The 25,418-nt window shown below is 39.8% G+C and overlaps 2 protein-coding genes across 2 annotated transcripts in view; one reads left to right on the top strand and one right to left on the bottom strand.

The window, feature by feature from the left end:
- Nucleotides 1-3,142: 3,142 nt before the first annotated feature.
- On the bottom strand, nucleotides 3,143-17,496 carry DCLRE1A (DNA cross-link repair 1A). Its single transcript, XM_054637374.2, has 9 exons — nucleotides 16,345-17,496; nucleotides 13,343-14,833; nucleotides 12,799-12,932; nucleotides 11,687-11,805; nucleotides 10,031-10,174; nucleotides 9,001-9,146; nucleotides 7,871-8,025; nucleotides 4,542-4,683; nucleotides 3,143-3,912 (listed from the first exon to the last, which is right to left on the bottom strand). The coding sequence occupies exons 1-9, from the start codon at nucleotides 16,757-16,759 to the stop codon at nucleotides 3,746-3,748; spliced, it is 2,913 nt and encodes a 970-aa protein (XP_054493349.2). The 5' UTR covers nucleotides 16,760-17,496; the 3' UTR covers nucleotides 3,143-3,745.
- A 267-nt stretch (nucleotides 17,497-17,763) lies between these two features.
- NHLRC2 (NHL repeat containing 2) overlaps nucleotides 17,764-25,418 on the top strand; it is a 30,974-nt gene continuing 23,319 nt past the window's right edge. The window contains exons 1-4 of the mRNA XM_054637418.2: nucleotides 17,764-18,110; nucleotides 20,001-20,153; nucleotides 22,371-22,826; nucleotides 25,147-25,268. Coding sequence (XP_054493393.2) covers nucleotides 17,948-18,110; nucleotides 20,001-20,153; nucleotides 22,371-22,826; nucleotides 25,147-25,268 — 894 coding nt within the window. The 5' untranslated portion in view covers nucleotides 17,764-17,947. The remainder of the gene's footprint in view (nucleotides 18,111-20,000; nucleotides 20,154-22,370; nucleotides 22,827-25,146; nucleotides 25,269-25,418) is intronic.

Raw genomic sequence — 25,418 nt, 5'->3', positions numbered from 1 at the left:
CACTATAAATCCTTAACACATGAAGAAGCCTGTGACCCACCCTTAAAAGTAATGGCCTTATTTGTCTTGGTTCTGAAATGACAAGCAGCTGGTTTTCTGTAGCCAAGGGAGGATGGGAATATTTGGGCTGCATTCTCTTGTTCTCAAAATTCACCTGCTGCTTTTTTTTTCCTCTACCAAAGAAAACTCAACAAAAGTCATTCAGACACAGAAAACATATCAAAGCAATAACTGCATCTTTACCCTGACATGGAAATAACTCTCCCACAATCCTCCCAAAGAACTTAAATTGCAGTTTGTCCTAAAAACCTTTACAAAGCTCATAGGAGCAGACAGGTTTGATCAAATAAGAGAAATATCCTTTAACCGTGTCAATGGGATCCCAGTTCCTTTCTCCACTCCAAGTTGCTATCAATTGTTATTTCACATCAAGGTTTAGAGAGATACCAGCACCTTGAAGTTCTCTTTAGCTCCTTGTATTCTGCAATATAATTTATTCTTCACGTGTGCCTTCCCAGCTCCCTCCCCAGTGGTGGCCACAGGCTGTGGGTGCTTTCATTTATCACAGCCAGCCTGAAACCCAGTGCCAGAGCCAGAACAGGCAGGAGCTGCTCTCCTCATCTCCCCTCTCCCCTCCTGCTACCCTTTTCCAACAGAGTCGCTTTTAGCTCATTTATCTGCCTGTTGGGGTGATATGTAATCAGAGCAGGAGTCCTGATGGGAAATACAAAGTGATCCTTCAGAGGGGCTGCCTTTGGAAGCCAATCAAGCAAGTGCTGCAGCTGCCCCTGTCACTGGCTGTGCCCCCTGCCCTGAGCCTGGCAGCCCCAGACAAACAGGAAGAGCCTCTGGGATGCTCACAGCCCATCTTGCTTTAGTGAAATCTCACAGTATTTGTGTCAGTACAGGCTGACTCCTCCACCCCCCTGTGCAGGGGACCCTGGTTTAGTGTTTCCACAGAGGTCTAAGTCCCCTCCACTGACTGGGAAAAGGTGGCACCTTTGCTGTAGTCAGAACCCCCACTCTCAACCAAAATAAAAATTGCTTTAATTCGTCCATCTCTAATGCCAGCACTGCCCAAAGACTGAAAAAAAAATCAATTCTTCATTAGGAAAAGTAGAGCCAGACTCAAAGTCCTAATTAATGACATCTGTACAATAACATGGAAACCTGGTTTATCCCAGGTCTGCTCTCCCCAAAGGATTTAAACTGCTGAGATCAGAGAGATGTCCCTTGGAACCACCAAGACAAGGCAAAAGGTCACATCTTCCCACAAAATTCTTGTTAGTTATAGTTTTCCACATCTGTTTGTATGTCCTCCCACTCAACCTAAACCTGTAACTAATCTTATTATAAAGAGAACGAAACTCATTTATTCCCGAGTTTGGATTCTGAAAACAAGTTTTTTCCACAAAAAGGAGGCCAAATAAGTAGGCAAGATGGAGATCTCCTACCCTGAAGGTGGATGAAATGCTGTAGAATTCATCTACACACAAAAACCAGCTGGTGGAAGTGCAAATACAAACCAGAGAGGATGGAATGAAAGCACCCAGTGGGCCCAGGCAGGAATACCTACAGCAGAGCAGGGAACTGGGAAAAGCCTCCAGCACTAAAGCCCTTCTGCTTTGCTGGCCAAAGTGAGCCTGTGAGCACCTGCTTCATATCAGGGCAGGATTCACAGGGTCAGTCCAGCAGATGCCAGTGCCAGTTTCACCACTCCTGGGGTTAGTTTCAGAAATCAGTTTGCTTTTTAAAGAAAAAAGACCCAACCCCTCATTCTAGGTGACAGGCTAGAAACTGATAGCAGGAGGTCAGGAGGCACAGAGGGGTAACAGGTGCCTCACACTCATCAGGCTGCACTGAAAGTTGATTTTTTTGGGTTCAGGGTTACCAGTGGCACAAACAGAGGGAATGCAAAACCAGGAACAGCATCAGCCCAGTGGGAGCCCCCCCACCACACAAACACACTCATTCTCTGTAGGAACAGACGTTCTTGAAAATGCAACTATGGAAGCAAGAAGATGTTAGAATTGTGACTAAGATTTGACTCTGGGGTGCTTATTCCAGCCTCTCATAGTCCATGCAAAAATTAGGAAAAAGACCCTGAAGGCAAAAAAGCCCCATGCATAATTCCTTAACAATCAACTGGTAAAAAAATTGCCTGCCAAATAGGATCCCCAAATTTGCTCTGATTTGTACAAGGCATTCATTCATGCTTGGTTCTTGCAAAAGCCATAAAAGATCCTTCTTCATACACCTCCACAAAGGAGTGGAATCCTAGGAATGAGCACTCCAGTCCAAGACAGTTACCAGTCCTTGTGACAGCCAGCTAGCACCATGCATGATGTAAAACAAAAACTTCAGATTCCTTTAAATGCTTGAATTAAACTGAAGCATTTACAGTGCCTTATGTCAGTGAAATACTCATTCACAATTCTTTGAGTACAAAGAATCTTTTTGCCATCAGTTCCTCACTCATTTCTCTCACAAGACAAATAAAACAAGTGACTTCACATTACAGAGCTCGTCACTCAGAGACAAGGATCTGTTTATACTTGCATTGATCATTAAAAAAAATGTTCTTACAACATAAAATAGCACTGAGGATTCCAGACAAGCTACTCTGAGGGGCTGGGGAATGACTCTTTACATGTGATTCCACCCTGAAACTTTGGAAGAGTTTTTATTTTAGTGATTAAAATTTTACTAGGGTGCCTGCATGCATCCACACACTTCAGTACATAAACACCAGGCAGATGCAAAAAAAAGCAGCACTGGATAATCTGGTAGGAATTAGGGCAAAAAATGCAAAGTGAAATTTACCTTTCTGCTGCCAGTGCTAGTATTTGCCTTTCTTGTTTTTCTAGAGTTCAGGTGACAAACCTGTATATAAACAACCTGCAAACCCCAGTGTTTATATACAACCTGTATACAAACAACCTGCAAACCCCAATGGAGATTCCAGGGTGAGGAACCACTCCTGTGCTCTGAACACCTGCTGAGAACTGGCACTGCAGAGGACACAGGAGCAACTTCAGACAAGCAACACACACAGCACATTCACCAAGGACAGTGCAGACAGGTTGCTCAGGTTAGCAACTCTGGCTCTGAAAGGAAATGCTTTTTGCTCAGAAAGAACACATAGGCATAAGATATATTCTTTATTTTAAAAAAGATCACTAAAAAAAAGAGCAAAAAACCTTGAGCAGAATGTAGAAGTGTCTTTTGTAAACAATTGTCTGAAGTACATATGCTGCAGGAGCCCACGTCAATACTCTCTCATAAGGTAAGTTTTTTTAACAATATTTAAATCACAATAGTCAGTTCTGCCTCATGAAATGAGCTTCTCTGAAGCCTGAGTAGACAGCATGTGACATAAGCTCAATATTGTCTCATTTATTACAATAACTTATTTTCAGAAGTTATCCTGGAGACTGTTGAATCCCCAGCATTACATATCTGAGCATCTCCACAACCTGAGGAAAATTAAGAACAGGGGAAAGGGAGTAAGACAAATAACCTAAAATATGAACTTGCAAAAATGGTATGTTATGGGGAAGAAAAAAGTAGTAGATACACAAGAAAGCAAGGTGCCTTTTTTTCTTTTCCTAAATTTATCTTCTTCAAAGAATGGCAGTTTAGTCCTCCCTAAAGAAAGCTTAATGGAAAAGGGAGATAAATAAAACTCAGGAACTCAATTCCCATTCCAGCCTACTTCCTTTGCAATATACATTCTTCTTCATATTTATTTTTGCCTATTGCCCTCGGTCATCCAGTCTCTAAAATGCATTTCCATCAAGCTTCTGTCTCTCCAGTCACCAACATTGACAGTGGGGATGATTTTCTGTGGCTTCAACCACTGAACAAAACGCTTCATTTCCAGGTAACTGCTGTGCTCACTGTAAGGAATCCCTGAAATGAAAACAAATCACAGCCATCTGTCAGGCCACTGAGCTTCCTCCAAGCCTTTCAGCTAAGAAATACTTTAGATAAAAGGGTTTTTTTCAATTCCTATTTGGGATCCAAAGTTTATAGCTAAGGTAAAACACCTCCCTCCCTCCTCCCTCCAATTTTCCCTTCTAGGAAAATTACCTTGCATTAAGTCACCAAGTCATTCATCAGTACAAGCTAAGCAACATCAGTGACCTGGTTAAAGGAATGTTAAGGGTTTTAGCTCCACCCACCAATAAGAACTGAGAGGAAGACACTCTCTCAGAAACAAGACACAGAATGAAATCTTGGCTCTGGAACTACACTGCCACCAGCATCACTCAGGCCAAGACTCCATCCCTGAAGTCTCTACCCATATCAGGTGAAAGTTTTTATTTGCATAACACGGACAGGTGCAAAATGTATGTAAAAATCTGCATTTAAGTTGTTCTTGATTACTCATTTCACAGATCTCTCCTGAAGAGATCTGTTGTTTCTCAATGAGTTACCAGAAAAAGCAGCAGTTACAAAATCAGTAGGAGTTTCCAGAATAAAAATAGGAAAAGCATCCACACAAAGCCAAATGTACTGAATCTTTGCCACTCTTATACCATATATAGTGATTTTTCCTCTTGTCTGAGGCTTGATATCCTCCAGAGAAAGGCATGAATCAGAGTAGGTCCACCCCGTAGGTTTGAAAGCCAGAATTTGATCAAAATTCTCAGAAAACTTATTCAAGTGATCTTGCAAGCTCTGTGGGGAAAAAAAATAGCATATACTTAATCCCATTAAATAGCTAATTAGACTAAAGGTTTGCCATTTCATGATGGAGAAGATTCAGACTACATTTTCTTTTCATGCGCTGGCATTTTTTAATTTTAATGAGCACCTACCTTGCAATTATTAATGACAAATACTGATATTTGCAAAAGAACTGGTGCCTTAGGATCTCAATTTCTTCATCTGAATTAGGAACATATGAACAGCTTTGCATTACAGATCAGAACACATAAGGAATAATCACACTTTCTTATAAGCCTTGCTCCACAAATTGTTCATTTCCTCCTCTAAACCAGAGGTCAGCAGCTGAGTGGAGATGGAAGACGGTGAAATGCTGCTTCAGTGCAAAATCATCACAGAGGTTTTGACACCTGCTTATGCCCACAAGTAACCAGAGTTAATTAACCTACCCCAAAAAACTTACTGCAAGCCAGTGCACGAGCTAAGTATTGCTCTGAGCACTAAACCATGTTTTACCACCTCTCCAAGACAGGAAGGAAACCACCTCTCATCTTCTCACTCTAAAAAGGAAATTACCTTGAAAAAATTTCCAAGTATGTACAATCCTATGCCTGCATAAAGTGAAGTCAGTATTGCTTCAAGTTAAAAGCAGAAAATCAATTTCATGTGTCCTGTATAAAATCTTACAGGCAAATTCCTAATCTGAAAGCCCTACAGGGTTACAGAACTCAAAATCAAACTTTATATTAGCAGGAGAGAGAGGAATACAAAATAAAGGCTGATTAAAAAGGAGGGTAGAGGGAGATAGATGGGCTATGATAGAAAATTATCTAACCTGTCAGACACTTGAGAACTCTAAAACAGAGCAGCAGAAAGCTGCCACATTTAACAAAACCTTCAGTACAATGTCCAATAGCAACATTTAGAATCCATCAACCCAGGTACACAAAATAATTTTTTAAAACCCTACCACAGAAGACACTTCATTCAGCAACAAGAATTATGGCTCACTGCTGTGACTTTCAACACACTGTGAATGTTCAGTCCTCACTTGATTAAAGGTATAACTGTAGCAGTCTAATTCTCCTTCACCCTCCATTTTGGGAGTATTAACATAGATTAAGGTAATTACTCACAAATTTTCTCCCCTGCTCTAATGAAATCTAAATATAGTACTTCAAATGCAATGATTATTATATTAACAATACTAATCTGCTTTTGAGTTTTGTTATGAATCAAGTGTGCAACAGTCACATTAAGGATGCAATTTCAAGCTTATAAAAAATTATTTGTGCATTTCAATCACTTTCACTTCTGAAAGTCTCACCTCAATGCCAGTACAAGACCTTGCTGAGTTAAACAACATGAAAGATTCATAGACCCACAAAAGTCAGTTCCCTGGAAAGTTTCCACCACATAGTCAAGTTAGGCAAAAGCCTCAATTTTTGAGTTACAAAAAAAATTGTTTGTTGCAAAAGAACCATGCATGCATTTTGGAAAAGATGGCCTCTTTCCCCAAAACAAATGACTGCTGTGTTTGCTCATAACAAGTCCATTTTAAATATACATTCCAATTTCTTCGTTTATTGCTTTAGCCAACACTGTTCTAAACCTTCACCCTTTTGAATGGAAAATGTATTTCACTGCTACACCAACCTCCTTCAATCACCATGACAGCCTGATATTCAGAGTGCCACTAAAGTCAGCAGTGTACACAAACAGATTCCATAAGATAGGAAAAGACTCAACCATGATTAAATATTTAATTTACCACTAGCCCTAACACCACTTAAACTCATCTGGCTTATTCAAGAACAGCCATTTGTCAGTACATAGAGCAATCCCTGCATTTTACTGGGGTAAAACCAAATACTGCAGTGAAGTACCACATCTCTGGGTTTGTTTGGGTTTTTTTTATATTTTCTTAATATATACCAAATCCAAAAGTAAGATAAATGATCATATGAACTCATCTTTAAGCATCTAAAATTCCTTTTCAGGGTCCAAGCATGGCTTTTGTCACACTGGAGATTGGTCTAGAGGCTGCTGATCTCAGAGGTGAGACCCTGCCTGACACAACTGCCTCCCTCTGGGGAGTAAAGCTGCCCTTGAGGATTTCCTCCACCCCCTGAAAGTCCAGTCCTGTCAGTGTCCATGCATGCTGGGACAGATGACTTAGCAACCCAGAAATCTGCAGAAGAAACTCAAATCAATTCCTGTTTAAGACAGCACAACACACTAAAAATAAATCCATACATATTTCCATTACTCATTTTCTGCTCCACCACTGAAAACATCATGGAACAAAGTTAAAGCATTAAGATACTAAGTTCCATCTCCTGCAGCTCCATCCAAACCATATAGCCTTTTTTACTCCTTTTTAGGTCAACTCTGACCTCCACTTGTCCTGCAGCTAAGTATCATCTTGGTCTGAAGGATTTGCTTGAGATGGCACAGCAGGCCTGAAGCAAAACAGGAAAATTAATCCAAGCCTGTAAGGCATAAACAGCCACTGTTTTTTTGGGTTTTTTTCCTTTCTTCCTGGTTACTTTAATCTAGAGCCTGCTGCTTTACCTTACTGCCCTTCAGTATTTTGTCTATTTAGAATAACCTGGGAATAAGTCATCTTTCCAAACAAAGAAATTCCCAGAAAAAATGCTCAACAACAAAAACTCAGTGTCTCAAATCTCAACCAAATGTGCATTTGAAATCAACTTAGATGAAATCATGCTTTAAAATTAACTGGTTTACTTGCTTTTTTGACAAATATTAGAGAACTGGTAGTTGGCCATGTTCATAGGCTGCCTCAAAACAGAGGCTCATAGGCAGAAAATCCTTTTAGACTTTTCCTACACTGGACCAGGTAAAAGACAGGCTGAAAACAGGAACTCCATGTCACAATATATTAATTGCTAAGAGGACAGATCAGGCAGTCATTACATAAACCTACTTCAAAAAGGCCTGCAAAGAGCAGGTCTTTGAACAAGCCTCACCTTATCTTGAACAAGTACCACATCATGTTTGGATAAGTTATTAATGTTTAATTGCATTTCATTTTCAATGTATTGCTACATGTCAAAGCCCCACTAAATAAATATGATCTGACAAGAGGTTAAAAAGCACCAAACACAGCAATGGCTGGGAAGAGCCAAGAGAATTTTACTGGCACGTTCATCAATAGTCCCTTTTCTGAACTTACCTTAAAATTAATTTGCATCATGGGAAGAACATGAAGCAAAGTACCCTTCCAGTCCACACTGATGAGGGAATTGACAGCTGCTGACTCCAAGCACTGCAGGGTTTTGTATTTGTCACGGGACATACTTGCCTTTGAGCCCAGAACTTCAGCAATTGCTTTAGGATTCATTAGGAAGAAATCAGATAGAGAAAATTGTAAGAGTTCTTTTTTGGCTTGTTTTGGACATAGTCCTGATTGTTGTACAAGATAAGTTTTACTATTAGAAAAGAAATCCATATTCAACAGGATATAGTGTTTTGTACTCTTACATTAGGAAGAGAATCCTATAATGAGTGTTAAAAACCTTTGTCCCATACATTTTAGCAGCAGAATTTTGTATAACAATTGGAAAAAGAAGGAAAAGTACCTTGATAAATTCTAAGTCACATTTCTTTGGTAGAGTGTTACTGAGGTGAACTGGTATTTATTCCAAAGATGCCAGAAATGTGCAGTTTTTGGAATATGTGACAAACAGCCCACACTGAAGACAGACTAAAGTTCAGTGAGAGTAGGTCTTGTATTGATGATTTTAAATATGCACAAATGGTGCACATCTGCCTGCTCTGAAGCAGACATTTGGGCAATCATGCTGGTTCCTGGTGCTGTAACTGACTGAAGCATAGCACACAAGATCTTCACTTAGTCAGAAAAGATATATAATATAAACTGGAAGGAAAAGCTCAAAATAGAAGTCTACTCTAAGAATAACATCCCTTTGCTGTTTTTTGAAATTATTAACAACAAGAATGTCATAAAGACCTCACTTATTTATTTTTTAATTGCTCTTAGCAATTTTCTCACCACAGTCAATTAAAGAGGTTCTTACAGTTAGTATATAAACTGGCCACATGTATATTCAGTGTGGGGGGAAGGTTGTAAACATGGTAGAACATGATTTCTTTCAGAAAGTTAAAGCTTATTGATTAGAAAACTTAAAAAATAGCAGGAGGATTATTAAATACATTTAATTTCTTTACACTATATCTGAACATTCTGACTAAACAACCTTTTATGTCTTCAAGAAAGCCATTTCGTAACACTAAATTAGACATCAAATTAGTTCTTTGATCCAATACACTTCTTTTACATACCTAAGAAAACTTTTTCTTTTCCAATGGAGTAGGTGCCACAGACAACTAGAGTTCGTGGGTTTAAGGTCACTGTCTCAAAGGCAATGTTGACAGCAAACTGGATAACCTCTTGTTGTGCAGGAAAAGTGTACTCAGGGCTACAGTATCTGGGGCAGGGAAACAAAATAGATCACTTTGTTACAAAAGATAAAAGACATCTGAAATTGCCATGAAGGCCCTCAAAACTCCATGTACTCAGGAAGTGAAAAAGACATTACTCTTCTATATAATAGCAGTCTATTAGAAACACTGAGGTGCCCAGAAATTGTTGCAACAAAAATCACACTGAGCATATATCATTGTTTTCTCTACAACTATTCACTGTCTGGTACTGAATTCTACATTTTCTTCTCCATGAATACCAAGTGCTCTTGCAAGATTGATATTTCTGCCACATCCTGATTATATCCTTATATCTATTTTTTGTCATACACACAAACCATAATGTAAGTCATTACTCATTCACAGAAACATATGGAACAGAAATGAAAGTCTGCAGCTGGGCATTAGTCATCATTCACACAAAACCAATTTTATATAAATGAATCAGAGGAAGGTCTAATGAAAACTCCCAAAACTGATTCAGCCTTTTGGCATTCTTTCACCTTTGAATTCCTTCACACTTCTTTTTATAATAGAGTTGAATCCACTGAAAACTAGCGTTCCATAAACCTGAACACTTAAAGTATGAGTTTTGACACCCTAAATTTAATACCACTTATAAATAATATGGTGACCTGAGCAAATACTTCAGCATCTTTTCCACCACTTTCCACTTTTATTCTCTAATGTAACAGCATAACCAATGAACAAGCTACACATATACGTACTTTTAATAAATCTCTGCTTTTATTCAACACTAAATAGAGCTAAAAAGTCTTATCACAGCAATGTAATTTAAAATTACATTTATTTGGTTCAAAGCCTTACTAAACTGAAAAGACTAAGAACAAAAACAACAACAAAAAAAATCAATTTCCAGCCAACTCACGTGGTATCAAGGTAAAGGGTGTGGATTTTCTGGCCCATCAGAGCAGGGTAGCGCTCCATGGAAGGGTCTGCTCTGAAGTCCCCTGTGTGCAGAATAACAGCCCCACTTGGCAGGTAGAAGAGGATCATTGCTGCACCTGGACAACTGAAACAAACAAACAAAAAAGCCCAACACAAATTATGCCAAGTCTCTATACTGATAAACTACTTTAAGAGATAGACCACCCTTCAGCAGCAGAAACATGTGCAGAATAGCATTTTAGATCATAGCTGCTATACAGACTAATTCAGCTAGGAATTCCTGATTTCTATAGGAATTCTGCAGCTAATCCTATGGCCACACACAAGCTTGAGTTCTCACCTCAGATGGAAAGAAGAAACAAAAAATCCATATCAACAGTAAAGCAATCAAATATCAACTGCGTTTTTGGGATGCCCCACCTTCCAGGCATGGCACAGATCCTGCCTTAGCTGCAATCATGCTATTATTTGGTTCAAAGAGGAAACAGCACACCAAAGAGAAGCAGCAATCTTGCTCAAGTCAAACAGACTTGTATTGCTGCAGATTCATCTTCCTTCCTGCAGGACTTACTGGAGCACTTTCTGTTAAATTCTATTTGCAGATTTTAAATGTTGTTCTAGATCCAGAAGTCCCTGGTTACAAACACAACTCCCTTACTGCTGACAGTGATTCCATTGTGCCTTCTGCAGCTGCTCGCCAAAGCTTTCTGAAGGGGAAGACTGGAAAACCTGAGTGGGACTATTTTAGATATCAGTCACCTGCAAAGGGTAAATGAAATCTCAAAAAAAGAAAAACTGGCCTGAAACAAAGTGAAAAGGACAGAATTAGCGAACTCTACAAGAAGCTGAACTTTGTAGCTAAGGTATGCACAGCTTTTAAATTGGAGCAGGGAATCAGAGGACAAACAGGAAAAATGAGAAGAATACAAATTACATAAGCAGCAAGGCTTCCTTCATTCCTAGAGATGGTTCTCAGAGGACTTAATGGAGTTTTATCTCTCCAAGTATAAACAAATCTTACACTAAGCAATGTTCAAACCAGCTGTGACACAGTCCTGCATTTCAATAAATGTACTGCAGGGAAGGGAGTCTTCCTCTAGCCCATGGCCAAAAAAATGTACCAAGAGGCAGAACAAGAGCACAGGACTGGATGTCAGGTGCTGCTGAACTTTAAATCCAGCATTTCCACACAGTGCCCGTCTAACAGACAAAATCTCACCCTTTATCACCAAATTCAGTAGAAATCTTGTCCAGATTTCAACAGGCTTTTCTTCAAAGTCCAATTTTCAAAATATTTGCTAGGTTGTGTCTCTCACAGGATCCAAAGTACCACATTTTTCTTTAGCTCAGGATTTCCCTATCATCAGTTCAAGCTACAGAAACCTAATGTATCCGATAATCAAATCTACTAGGTTCCCAACTAGACACCAAAAACCAGGAAGTGTTCAGACCACTAGAAAATCATTCAACCTCTCAAACAAAAATTACGGAGCAACATGCAGTTAACACAACGTACACAAAAAAAGTTAAATTAAATTCTAAAAACCCTGTTTCATTTTTCAATATAACTCACCTATTTCAAAAACTAACTACCTGTAAGAAATTCTCCACCTGTAAGAAATGCAGTGATACCTACTGATTGGCATCAAGCAACAGCACTTTGATCCCATTGACCACACAGGGCATGTCCATGGGCAGCACGTGGACATACTGCTCCTGCACTCGGAGCTTGCTCTTCACCAGATTGCCAGTTATCTGCAACACAGACAGGATTTAAAACAGGAACAAAGACTGAAAAAATCATTGTTCAATATGGAAACAAAAGCTCTCAAAGCCAGACTGGCTTGGAGAGAAACTATAAGGCTCTGGGTGTAGCCAAGCCCTTCAGCAGCATTTCACTCCTCAAAAAGCAAACTGAGAAAAGCTGTCTTCAGGTAGCAAACTTTTAAAAGCCTGTCAACAGGCTGTGGACTGGAATCAGAGAGGAGGCAAATAAGGGGGAAGAAGATCTGTTGCACACTATCAAGTCAAGAGAAAGAGGTGGGTAAAACCTTCTTTAAACAAGTGAAGAAGTTTCCAGGTAACAGCTGGTTGGACCTACAACAGCTAATGGCAGTCGTGGCCATTCAGCAGCCCAAAGTACAGGACACAAATAATCAGTCTGAAATAATTCTACTTGCTTAATGTGGAAAAGAGGTGACTCATGCAGAATCTATTTCAGACTTCCATCACTGAAACAGTTTAGAGAAAATGGAGCCAGATTCTTCATGATGCACACATACAAAAAAAAAGCTACATTGGCAAGTTGCAAAACCAGAAATTTCAAATGTATTATTAGGGGGGGAAAAAAACTAGAAAAGGTAAGCACTGCAACAGGTTGCAAGGAGACATAGTAAATTCTGGCCAATGTTCAAAATTTGACTGACAAAAGACTCCCTGCAGTCTGATCTAACTTTGAAGGTTCCACTGTGCAGGAAATTGGTCTATGTGACCTCTAGAGATCCTTTTTAAACCTGATTTTTTTTCATGGTATCGAGGGAGGGAAGTTTCACTAATCCTCTTGATCAGTCAAATCAAGGTAAGGATTTCACACAAACAAAATGCACTGTCCCCTGTGCATGTCCACTAACCCAATAAAGGGCCCCAACCACTGATCTTCTATTTACTTCCATCAGTACAAAAGTGATGGATATAAAAGTACAAAAGCATATGGATATAATGGTATCTAGTAATCTTGAAAAGCCTTACCTTATTACAGTAGATTGGAAACCTGAAGTTTTTCGTTAGTCCACTGTAGTGGTCAGAGTGAAAATGAGTAAGGAAATAAGCTGTGCAGCCTTCAATTTCCCCATACTGGAAGGCATCAACTGTAAAACCAGTTCCTACAGCAAAGAGGGAAGAGAATCCAGCCAGTAAACAAGTGAAGTTCAAAACCAATTTCTAATCAGATATTGATTTGTTTTTTTCCTTTCTTTCCAGTTAAAAGGTAATAGTTATTCTGCATACAACTGAAGGAGCCATTTAAAGATTCATGTGTTTTGTGTATCAGTCAACAGTGGCAAAAAGAGATTTTCACAAACTAAAATAAAATTTTCACAAACAAATACTTTCAAAGGCCTCCCATATGTTGTTCAGCTGCCCTCTTACACAGATGGCAACCAGTTAAGCAAATAAGACACATTTAAGAAAGCAGTTTTCAGGAGTAAAAATACTGAAGTCTAAAATTAGGACAAAAACACAACACTCCAGCAAAAATAAATTAACCTCGATGAAAAACCAAGTTACCTCTCACCTGGTATTTTCTTGTAGAAGGGGCACTGTTTTTTTCTTGCTCCTTCACCTGTAGTAGGTAATTCTTTAAATTTTTTTCTCCACCTTCGTTGGCCACCAGAAGGTACATCTGCAATGGCTTCATTTTTACTTGAACTTTCTGTAACTGCTTCCACATCTCCCACAGACCCCTCAGCCTTCCTTTTTTGCTGTCTGGGCCTCTTTCCATTAGGAGATACTGAAGCTGGTATCTGCTTTTTCTCCTTCAAACACGCCTCTCCTTTGCTTTCCTCCTTTGCTTTGGGTTTTAACCCAAAGAAAACACCAATGTCCATTTGTTTAAGTTCTTTGGCAGGACTGGACTTACTGTTCACAGATGCTGATGAAAGAGATGGCATTGATTTAGAAGAGATGGGGCTGGGAAAGCACACAGCAGCCGTACTAAGATTTCCTTTCTTCTCCCCTGCTGTCTGCAAACTCTCCTGGTGAGCTGTTTTATCAATTGCACTGGCAGTCTTTTTATCTGTACCAGTTAAAATGTTACTTGGCTCCCTCAAAACATTACACTTCTGTGTCAGAAGAGAGCCACCAATTTCTCTGTCTAGCAGTGATGATGTCCCAGTAAAACCCACATATGCAGAACCCAGAGCACAAGCACCAGCATCTTCTGGCTCTGTGGCTCCTGCTTTTGCAGCAGAGGAAATCAATTCTGGCTGTTCAGCCTCCCTGTCACTACAAGCAGAAGAGGATCCACTGGCTACCACCCCTTGCTGAGGATCTAGATGGTTCAGTATATTTTCTTCCCCACAGAGGGGTTTTTTAGTTATGAAATTTTCCATTTTTGCATGCTCATACTGAGGCTTCCTCTGTAAGAGAAGTCCATCAAATGTTTTAAATGCCACAGAATTGGAGTCTTCTTCTGAGTTTTGCACTTCGAATAATTTATTCTGTGATACTTTTACTTTTTCCTCCTCTTCCTCTTCACTTTCCTCAAATGTACTTAGTGGTGAGTAAGAAATTCCATAGTCATTGAAATCCACTCCTGACTGTAGCAGACTTGGCTGACTTGCATCTTTCTCTACACACAGATGTTTTCCTGTCTCACTTTCTTGAGAGGATGCAAAATCAAAAAATTCAAATTTACAATGATTTTCTGCCATCTCTGGAAGCTGAAGTGTCTGCTGAGTTTTTTCAAGACCTGCAAAAAAGGAAGTGCTTCCACTAATTGTATTTAGAGACTTCATTTGTGGTGAATTCCATACCATTGATGCACAATCATCATTTGGGGCGTGCTTTATTTCAGTAGAGGGTTTCTCATTCCCTGAGGTTTCCTCTGCATAACTTGGGGAGCAGCTGGGCTTTGCAGCAGGAGCACATGTCACCTTCATGTCCACAGTGGTTCCCAAAGGGTTTTCAAGGTACTCCCCTGCCCTGTTTGCTGCAAGCAGAAAATGGCTGTAACGCTTGTAGTGGGATGGGATGGTGGAGGTGCACTGCAGACCATCAGGACACTCTGTGGAAAGAGTCAAACAAAGGAGCAATGGTAACACCTTGGCAAGTATAGTTGGCACAGTTAAAATCAAAATCTCATGTGACACAACATTTAGGAGCTTTTTCTTATAAACACAGCTGCTGGAGGATAGAAGGCACAAATAAAAAGTAATTTTCAAGCCACCAAGGCCTCTCGCTCTGAGCTGAGCAATGAGAAGCTTCCAGCCTGAAACCAAACACAGCACTATGATTGAATTTTACAGCCCATTAAAAAGAATACTTGACCCTGTTTCAATGCTGTGCTCCTGTAATCACACGGCTTCTGATTCAGAATTGTCTCACAGTCAAGCAACGAGCTCAGAGAAGTAGTGCCAGAAACAGCCAGTACACTACAAATATAAGTAACAAACAAATAAACCAATCTCAATTCTGAATTAACCTGAAATTCAATTTTAAACTGTCTGATATTACACGCTGGGAAAATAAAGAAAAAAAGTTGTGCATTTACCTATGAAGAAAACATTCAGTGTTGAGATGCTAGGGAAGAAAATCCATAGCACTTTCCTAGGCCTTTCCCAGTAACAACCTGCCAGCCTAACTTTTCAGGCTTTTAAAGTGAATGCATAAACCCACCAGAAGGATTTTGCACCTGTTAATTATGGGAGTAAGACAGAAATGAGGTGTTAAAACACCTGCCTTAAATTAAAAGCACTGCCAAAATCAGCATGAAAGGACTTACATGTTATTGTTCCAAAGAGAAACTCGAGGAAAGTTATCAAAATATAAAAAGTTGATTGCATTACCTAAAACAGCCTTTACTTATGTTACTGTATGCTTTCTATTTTACAAAAGTTATGAGGTGTATTAAGGACATAAATTGGATACCTGAATCTGTTTAGCTATGGTATTTCCCCATGAAACTAGAATTTGGAAAGTGTCAGTTTTACTCTTCTTGTACAGAGCTCAAAAGAAAACAGTTGTCTTATGATACAGGAATGTTAGTCTCTATTTCTATATAAAATTTCTAAACCATAGTGGGCCACAAGTTAACATTTCAAGTAAATTGGCACATTTCAGCTTCCAAATGTCCCTAGACACCTGAACAAATCACGTATCAACATGAATACAAGATAATAAAATCTATACCCAAGGAGATAGAAACTTCATGTCAAAGGTAGCACTCTAGTGCCTGAAGGTTCTTTTCTGACACTGTCATTGTAACAGGTTTCATTACTTTAAATATACTCCTTCAGTTTGTTGAATGAAATACTAAAACTTGATAAACAGCCATGAAACCTTCTCAGAGATTAGATTCAGAAATTTTATTTTCATGTCAGATTTCCACGTTTTTCACAAAGAAGCAAAAATTTCGTATAAAAATAGAACTGATCAGCAACAACATAATAAAACATGATAAAAACCACACTAACTACCATTTCAGATTTTGAGCTGAATAAAAATGAGGTTTACAGCAACATTTCATGAGAAGTCTGTAAGTTTTCTCTGAAGGCTTTTTTATTATTCTATTCATACCTTTTTCAACGGATCCTGGAGTTTCCAAACATTCATAGACATGCCACTGAGGTGTCTGGACCAGCAGCAAAGAGAAGGGCATCTGGCAGCTGGGACAGAATCCATCGTGAACGGGCTTTGCACTTTGTGAGCTCTGTTCTGCCAGGCTGCCCACACTATCCTGGGAGTGCACACTGCCGTCTTCTTTACATTCATCCACATCCTGACCAGCCCGTGAGCTCTGCTTGGCTTTCTGAGGTGTACCAGTTTTTCCTGTCAATTTCTTTTTTCCATTTCTCTTTCTTTTTGGCCTGCCCTTGCCAACACTTACATCCTGCACAGGGGTGGAGATGCTCTGTGAGTTACTCTGATGCTTTCGCTTCCTAATGGATTTGTACTCCCAAATGTCCTCTTCCAATAAAGCATCTTCAGACATGTCAACACATTAAATATTCCCCTTTCTTTTAAGCAACAGTTCACAAACCTGACTTTCCTCTCGCTAGTGTATTTTCTCTTCCCTCCACTCTTCACTATCTGAGGAAAAGCTCCAGAAGTCCATGTTAAAAAAGCAACACTGGCCCACAAACCAAGCAGCAGTCCCTGATGGGACAGGAGCATGGTGGATCCTATCCCAAAAATAATTCAATGAGCCTCTCTTCGTAGATTTGCAATTCCTCCTGTTACACAGGGCCCGGCTTTGCAAATCCTTCCAGGTTGAGCCATTTCCTTCAGCTTTTCCCCAGCATCGTCAGCTCCACCCGGCCTCGGCGGGGGCAGGAAGGTTTTAAAGATTCCTGCCTGAGCAAGAAAAAAATTAAAACAAAACGAGGAAGAATTCAGCTATGGGATCATGGTCGGGGTATCCCGGGATGCTCCTCCGGAGTGTCCCCCGGGAGTGCCCTGTGATGCTCCTCCTGAGGGTCCCGGTGCTGCTCCACGGTGTGTCCCAGTACCTCCGAGTGCCCAGGATGCCCTCAGGGATGTCCCGCTGCTCCCAAATGTCCCGGGATGTTCCCAGGGACGTCCCGGTGCTCTCGAATACCCGGGATGTTCCGTGGGATGTCGCGGTGCTCCCGAATATCCCGGGATGTCCCGGTGCTCCCAAATATCCCGGGATATACCCTGGGATGTCCCGCGTCCCGCCGGTCCCGCGGGTGGCGCCTCCTCGGCCGTTTCCCGCCGTGGCCGCGCATTCGCTTCCGCAGGTTCGTCACCACGGCTGTCGCTCAATTTCTCCCCTTCTCCCATACTAAGCCCCGCAAAAAGCCCCAGATCCCCCCGTTTAAATTAATGGAGCCTGGTTTCGACTTTTTCCGGTGCTGCTCAATTTTTACATCTTAAAAACGGTAAAGCAGCCGGGCGGGAAACACGGGCTGTGTTGAATCTGCTGCGCGGGAATCTCCACCGTGGGCTTCTTCTGGGAATGTGCTGCTGTGGAAACCAAGGATACGTAAAAACACGGAATACGTGAGGAGTTCCGGCTTTAAGACAGACGAGTTATTGCGTGTCTGTACTTTGTGCTTTATTTTCTTCTTGAGTCGCGGTTTTCCGCGCTGGCGCCGCGGGCGGTGCCGAATGTGCGGCGGTGAAGCGCCAGGCCGGTAAACAGCGCCCGGGTGAGGCGATGGCGGCGGGCGGGCTGGCGGGGCTCCTGCCCGCCCAGACACAGCTCGAGTACGCTCTGCTCGACGCCGACACGGCCCAGGAGAAGGAGAACCTGGTCTACCAGTACCTGAAGAAAATGGACAGCCGCGAGCGGGACCTGACGGTGCCCGAGCTCGGCGGAGGTGGGTGGCGCGGCCCGGGCGGGGCCGGGGGCTCTCCCCGTGTGGGCTTTGCCTGGAGGTGCCGCTGCCTGCGAGGCCGGGCAGGGCCGGCCCCGTGAGCCGCTGTTAAAACGGCACTTGAACTACAAGAATTGTCACTCCTGGGAGCACCAGGAGAGAAGGGCAAGGCAAAAGAACTCCTTTAATCATCCTCTCCGTGGTACTGGCTGGAAAAACACGTTCTGTAAAGCCTCTCTTCTAAATCTGTTCCCATCTGTGCTGTGTACTTATATCTGTCGCCTGTGGTCATAGTGAGAACTTTACTAACTCTGCCTGCGTTCTGTGAGCTCTCTTGGTTTCCCGGAGCATCCCTGAGGATGTTCCCCAGCTCTCTGCTCCATGACTTAGCCTTAGCGCCTGTCAATTTTCATGCCCCGGGTAATACAAACTGTGCTGGAGATGTCATTCATCCTCCTCCGGTGGTTTGCCCCTCTCACACATTTCTGTCTCTCCTGGTGGCAAGGGGGAAATCAAAATGTAAGATCTCGCAGGTCCTGCTCGGGGTCTTTGTAACCTTTGAGAGGCTCCCTGCAGCTGTGGGAGCTCACATCACACTGCAAGACAGCTCAGGAGGTGAGCTTCAGGCTTAAAATCACACATATCATGGGAATGAATTGCAGATTTTATCCTGTGGAGCAAAAAGGAATGCTCTCTCTGTCTAGATTTGGGGCCCTAAATTGAATCTTAGCTTTTGCCATTAGTATTGTTTCAGTGTTCTGTCAAGGCTTATTTTCTCCTCTAAAAAGAGCTCAAAGAAGTAGCCAATATATACAAAACCTATTTTAATTCTAGTGAAAAGGGAGAAATGCTGTAAAATATATAAACTACCCCTTTCTCTTGAAAAGTGAACAGCAAAGCTCCTACACTGTGGGAATAATGCATATATTTGAATTATTCTCATTATTCTCACCTAAGCTAAACGTGTGTGCATCCATTTATGTTTATGAATATATGGAGGTAGAGAACAGTCCTCCTCTTAGTGAAACACAAAACAAGCCTCCTGCTGACTTGAGTAGGAATAGCTTCTGGAGCTGTAAGAGTTTATTTTCTGAAACTGCCAAAGTGAAAGTTCAGAAAACCAGTTAGCTTTGCATTTTATTATAACTGTCTTTTCCTTTTATAATTTTCAGAAATGCTAAGAGATAATACTAGCAGACCACATTCTAGATATTTATTCCTTATCTTGATACCTCTAATGGGATCAGAGGAGGAAAGAATGTTTTCATGTCTCATGTCAAGTGGTTAAAATAAAATGACCAGGTGTACTGTTGTGTGTACCTGAAAAAGGTGTCTTTCTCCCCATGTGATGGAATTTATTGATACCTTTGACAATCAAGATCAAAGTTATAAGCACAAGAATATTCTAATGATCTCTGAAATTTGTTCTTTACAGAACTGTTGGAAAAAAACATTAAGAGTTTAACACTTTTAAATTGTTAGTAGCTTTTATGTGAGTTTTAAATAATTGATTGTTACCCAAATGGTATTGTTGGGAGTTGAATAATGTAGATCATGTCTACAAATTCGTGTTTTTCTGAGGCTTACATGTTCTTTCAATTAAAAAGTGCCTATATAAAGTTACAAACTACCTTTTCATATTACAGTGAATCTTACTGATAATATTTTAATTTACTAATTATGAAGAATTGTGGAACATAAGAAAGAGTTGCGTAAATTAAAGACCTTTTGTTTGCTTTTCTACCTGCATAAAAAGGGATGTCAAACTCTTTTTTTTCTTTCTTTTTTGTTTTTAATTTTGTTTTTAGGTTAAAAGTACCAAGAACATTGTGTGGTGTTGGTGCCTTTCCCTACCCTTCCCCTAACTGTCTGTCACTGTTCTCTGAATTCCAGATCTGCAATGGTTAAACACTGAAGGTCCCATTTCTCTTCACAAAGACCTTTGTGGAAAAGTTGTGGTGTTGGATTTCTTCACTTACTGCTGCATCAATTGCCTGCACCTGCTGCCTGACCTCCATGCCTTAGAGCACCAGTACTCTGATAAAGGTAAAAGTGCTTTGGCTGGCTCAGAACAGAATTTCCTGGCACTGTTGCAGGCTGAGGAGCTGAGTCACTTTGTTGCTGGTTACTAAACTGCTGGCTGTATTTCAGGGCTGTCTAAAAATGTCTTCTAATCTTTTAAGTAGCCTAAAAAAGGTGACTGTGTGTACTTCCATCACATTTTTAAATGGCTTAAATAAAGTGTCTGTGTAGTTAGGCAAACGGGATATGTGCTTAAAGCCCAAATCTGATGCCTCTATAAATAAAGTGACTTTCAAAAAGCTACTCAAGAATGTGAAATACAGGCTCAAGGAAAGGTAACTTTTTTTCCTGAGGAACCAGCCTGAGAAGAATATAGTGAAGGTGGTAGAGTGGATATAGACAGGTGGTAGAATAGGATGTAGATCACTTTTTTTTCCCCTTGGAACTGAAATAACAAAATATGTAAGCTTAATGTAGAATTTTTTTGGTATCATCATCATGTTGTCTGCCATTAATAGCCCTTCATTCTAGAGAGGGAATTATGGTCTTTAAAGTCACATCTGAAATGAGATCAGTCTCTCACTCTGAATAAAAATGAAGGGTAATTTCTGTTTGGAGTGCAGTGTCTTGTCATGATGGCTTGTCAGATATAAGCTGTAGTCTTACACAGAGTGTGTCAGCTACTCACTTATCTGGGATATTTTAATTGGCTGAACAGGGAGATGAAGAACAGTGTTACTTTCAGTTCTGAAATATTGTATTAAATACAATCCATGTAGTAAATGCCATACAATACAATACAATATACGTAGTAAATAACATTATGATGTTTGATTCTCCATTGCTGTTTTTGATTTGTTCAAATGCCCTTACATGGAGCATGTTGAAACTTCAGCTGGGTGATCACCAGAGAGAAGAAGTTTAAGCACAGGAGGCTGTAATGTTAGGGTGATCCTAAATCATTATAAATGTTATAGCACATGTGCCATGGCTCTATTGTCTGGAAGTCCAGGAGATCTGTTTCAAAGTGAAGACTGCTTTCCATAGGATTGAATGTCACCCAGCATCTTTATCTGATATGCTCTTACTGCTATCTTCACTGGTGCTATTTCTGTATTTCAAGTGGCATTCAGAAAGTTATTTTAAACCCCAGTGCATATTCAGTTCATGTTATCAGCAGTCCAGAAATTACTTCTATAAGAGGAAGTACTTTTTAATATTCAGAAATAGCTTGGCATAAATCCAGTGTTGTGCTCTGCTATAATCCTTCAAAGAAAGTGTTTTAAATGGAGTGTATATTGTTATTTCTGATCATAGCATCCATCATTTCCACAGCAGTTTTCCTCATGAGGGGATGTTGTACCCTACTTGTGCTGTTCAGGTGTTGACTATAGAATTGTCTTTCTAGCTTTAATGGTGTTTTTGAAGGACAGATACACGCACTGGGGCTGATCCCTTCAGACTTAAAATATTTGACCTGCTTTTTAGATTTCAGCAATTAATGATTGCACAACTTAAACTGTCTGATATTGCAACATTCTGTTCCAGTAGAGTTCATAAGACTATATCAGTTATAGTGAATTTTTAATTTTTCATTGTGAAATTGTTTTATTAAGCCTACCTTGTTTGTAATAAGCGTTGTTTGTCATTTTGTCATAGTTGTCAGTGCTGCCATTTTTATTTGAAATACAGAATATTGTATTGATTTTGGAGGCCTATTCATTATATCTTTAACTGTTTATCCAGAAGCAGATATGTCCAGGTAATTCTGGAATTCCAATATTTGGTGTTATTTTTGTGGCTTCTAGTTAACTGTGAAGAAGAATTTTCTAAAACATTCTGGTTGTAAACAGGAATTAGAAGACAAAGAGGTATCCTAAGTATCTTAAAAAAAACCCCAAAGTATCAGTTGAACAGCTACAACTTACCCACAATTATTTTGAAAGTATTTTCTAGCTTAGTATATAGAGGTTCAGGAACTGAGAACAATTCATGTCAGCCAGCTGGGGAAGTAATGGTCCTAAAATTTGGTAATTTCACTTATTTCTGAATTTCAGTATTTTCTATATATAACTATCTATATTCCTATAATGTAACTGCTTTCTATTTGTTCAAATCCTCTCTCCTTCTAGGAAGTAGTCAGTCAGATTATGAGATAACTGTTAATTTTTTCTTTTTCTTTTTTTTGTTTTATTATTACTCAAATACATTTCAGTTGCACAACTTCATTTTTCTTTGCAGATGGTCTTGTTATTGTTGGTGTCCATTCAGCGAAATTCCCAAACGAGAAAGTTCTGGATAACATTAAAAGTGCTGTTCTGAGATACAATATTGTCCACCCTGTAGTAAATGATGCAGATGCAACACTGTGGCACGAGCTGGAAGTGTCCTGCTGGCCAACTCTGGTCATTCTTGGGCCTCGTGGAAATATGCTCTTTTCTCTTGTTGGAGAGGGACACAGAGAGAAATTGTTCTTATTTACCTCTATAACACTGAAATTCTACAAGGAAAGAGGACAAATCAAAGATAATAACATTGGAATAAAGCTGTACAGAGACTCCCTTCCACCTTCTCCTCTGCTGTTTCCTGGCAAAGTGACTGTAGATGATTCAGGAGGAAGGTTGGTCATAGCAGACACTGGACACCACAGGATTTTGGTGACTCATAAGAATGGACAAATTCTACACACTGTTGGAGGTAAGGACATATCTGTAAGTTTATTAGAGCAATTTCAGTTTAGAAGTAGAGGGTGTTTGCTGTGCCTTCTGGCTGATTCTTTTTCTACAGGACCTGGCAGTTTGTAAGCATTGCCAGAATTTTTTTTGTACTAAAATCACTTTTACTTGATTTGGGGGAATGTGATGTGAGACCATCAGTGGGAGACTGTTAATGCAATTTTCAGAGATGCCTAATTGTTTTTCATTGCTTCATTCACTAAAGTTCATGTTTTCATGTGTTGTCCAATATGAATTAAAAAAATGCATTTTGTATTCCTGTGAAGGAATTGCAAATGGTTTTAGGTGTAAAGGATATACATCTGCATCAAGCTGCAAGGCAGGGAAAAGACCAGAGACTGTAATGCCTCCCTTTCCAATAGAAGTGCATTTTGAGTTGTGGTGGTGTTGTGAGAAGAGGTTTTCCATGTGTGTTTTTTGTTTGGTTATTGAGTTTTTTCAATGGAAGAGCATTCCTGTTTAGGTGCTCCTCTGGTTTCAAAAGCAGAGGAGAATTACTAAGAACAGTGGCATTCCAGTAAGTGCATAGGCACCTGAGAATGCAGTTGCCTTAGTACATATAAAAAGACCTTCTCCTCAAATCTGAGATGATAATGTATAAACAAGTTATGAAAATAGTGAAAATACTTCAAATTTAGTTACATTTGTTACAAAGTTCATATAAGTTACATTTCAGCTTTATAAAGCTAACATCCATAGTTGCTTTTGTGAAATAACAATGTGCTTTACAATGCAGATGAAGACAATTTGCATACACATTGTATGCTTTACTGTTTCACAAATGAAATTGTTCTTTTTTTAAACCTATTGAAATGGTCAGTTACATCTTAGTGCAGCAAGGATGTAACTGTTAGGACAACCAAAATAGACAGATTTGGGAAGCAGTTGAATCCTCAGATTATTGAAAACAATGGTTTGTTTATGTCTCAGAATCAGGACCTGTGTGCTGATGTGTCCTATATTACTTAGTCTGGAATTGACTAATGCCTGCCTCAGGGCAGGATCCTACAAATCCCATAGAAATACTCTTCTGTTTAAAGAAAGGAGGTAAAATTCTCTTGCTATTTGAAGTAACACTGCATTGTCTAGACAGGCTATTTATCCAAGTTAACCTGATTTATCATTAAGGCATTAGCCTAAAGACCTTTCTCCTGTAGGATGTGCCAACAGAATTTCTTACAACAAATATGAGAGAATTTCTGCTTGATTCGTGAGAAGTCTCTGCCTACAAGCTACCCTTTAGTGTTCTGGGACAGTCACTAAACAGGAATTCAGGAGTGTCCTAAGCTCCAAACTGGTACCTTCCTTCCTGTGGCATTGTGTGCTATTCCCTTCCCTGGGAATGTGCACCCTCACACTTAAAGGGGAGCTGCTGGCATCTGACAGGAATCTGACACACCAGTGCTTCAGTCCTGTGTGTCTGATAAGGTCTAAATTGATTTCTGACAGGAGGTTGTAAAAGTTTGTGTGTTTCAGTGACTCAGTTAAATGATTCAGTGGGCAGAAAATAATGTAATGAAGCTGATAATGCAGTAATAAATGTGGGCATGCACAAAGGTTGAAATTGTTATTTGCATCATAAATCATGGTACACACCTAACTCATACCTAAATGTCTTCTGCTGACACATCCTGCTAATGCACTCTCAAGTACAGTGCTTACCTTCAGGCTATGTTCCTTTCTATTTCCTGACTGTTGTATGCAGAAGAATGCCACTCCATCATTCTTAGTGCTCTTTTGTGTAACTAGTTCCATAGCATCTTTTTCCTATTTAGTTTTCTTAATGAGAAAATGTTGCTAATCAAATATTAGTTTCATTTGTGATTACACCAAAATCTAAACCAATGATATGGAGTTGAGCTTTGGAATTTTTTTTCCTGCTGGCTTGCTTTGATGTAGTCAAGAATAAAAAAAACCCTGTAGTTTTTTATTTCTGTCTTCCATTGTTGCTGTTGTTTTTTAGTGCAATTTAGAGCCCTATTAGGACTCCTCTAGAACAATTTAGAATTGTATTAAGACTTCTCTTTAAAATATGAGCTTAAAAAAGCAGAGAACTTGTGCAGAATAAGTTCAGAGCTTAATAGCACCAGGTTATTTTGATTACATAGCACAGTGACTAAAATGAGACTACACCAAATAGTAATAATATAAAATGTATAAGGTGCTGCTGTGAAAGCAGCTCCTGGAACATGTAATTCTCCTAGAGGTTTAAATGTGTGCACTTTATTTTAAAGTGACTTTTAAAAAAAATTACTTTTGAGTTTGCTGTGTTTTATTTATAGGTCCAAACAGTGGAAGGAGAGATGGAGGATTTTCAGAGGCAGCTTTCAACTCACCACAAGGAATCGCTATAAAAAATAATGTTATTTATGTAGCTGATACAGAAAATCACCTAATTAGAAAGGTAAATTTTCCCTAAGGAAATTCAAAGTTTAATCTCTTTTACTGTACTCTACTCACACAGGTGAAAATTTACACCACATGAATTACTCTCCAAATAACATCAGAAAGGAAATTTGGTCCACTATCTTATAAAGAAATACTGTTGTGCAGG

This window comes from Agelaius phoeniceus, chromosome 9, assembly GCF_051311805.1.
Source record: "Agelaius phoeniceus isolate bAgePho1 chromosome 9, bAgePho1.hap1, whole genome shotgun sequence".
Classification (NCBI taxonomy): domain Eukaryota; kingdom Metazoa; phylum Chordata; class Aves; order Passeriformes; family Icteridae; genus Agelaius; species Agelaius phoeniceus.
Note: the sequence above shows the minus strand (reverse complement) of the source record. Positions and strands in the feature narration are given on the sequence as shown.

What these genes read in the sequence shown, in the direction of transcription:
- DCLRE1A (XM_054637374.2), bottom strand. Translation starts at nt 16,759, where the DNA reads ATGTCTGAAGATGCTTTATTGGAAGAGGACATTTGGGAGTACAAATCC. An exon ending in TTCCAATCTACTGTAATAAG is followed by an intron (nt 11,806 to 12,798) that starts GTAAGGCTTTTC and finishes TCTGTGTTGCAG; the next exon opens with ATAACTGGCAATCTGGTGAA. An exon ending in TGATGCAAATTAATTTTAAG is followed by an intron (nt 4,684 to 7,870) that starts GTAAGTTCAGAA and finishes TTTTCCCCACAG; the next exon opens with AGCTTGCAAGATCACTTGAA.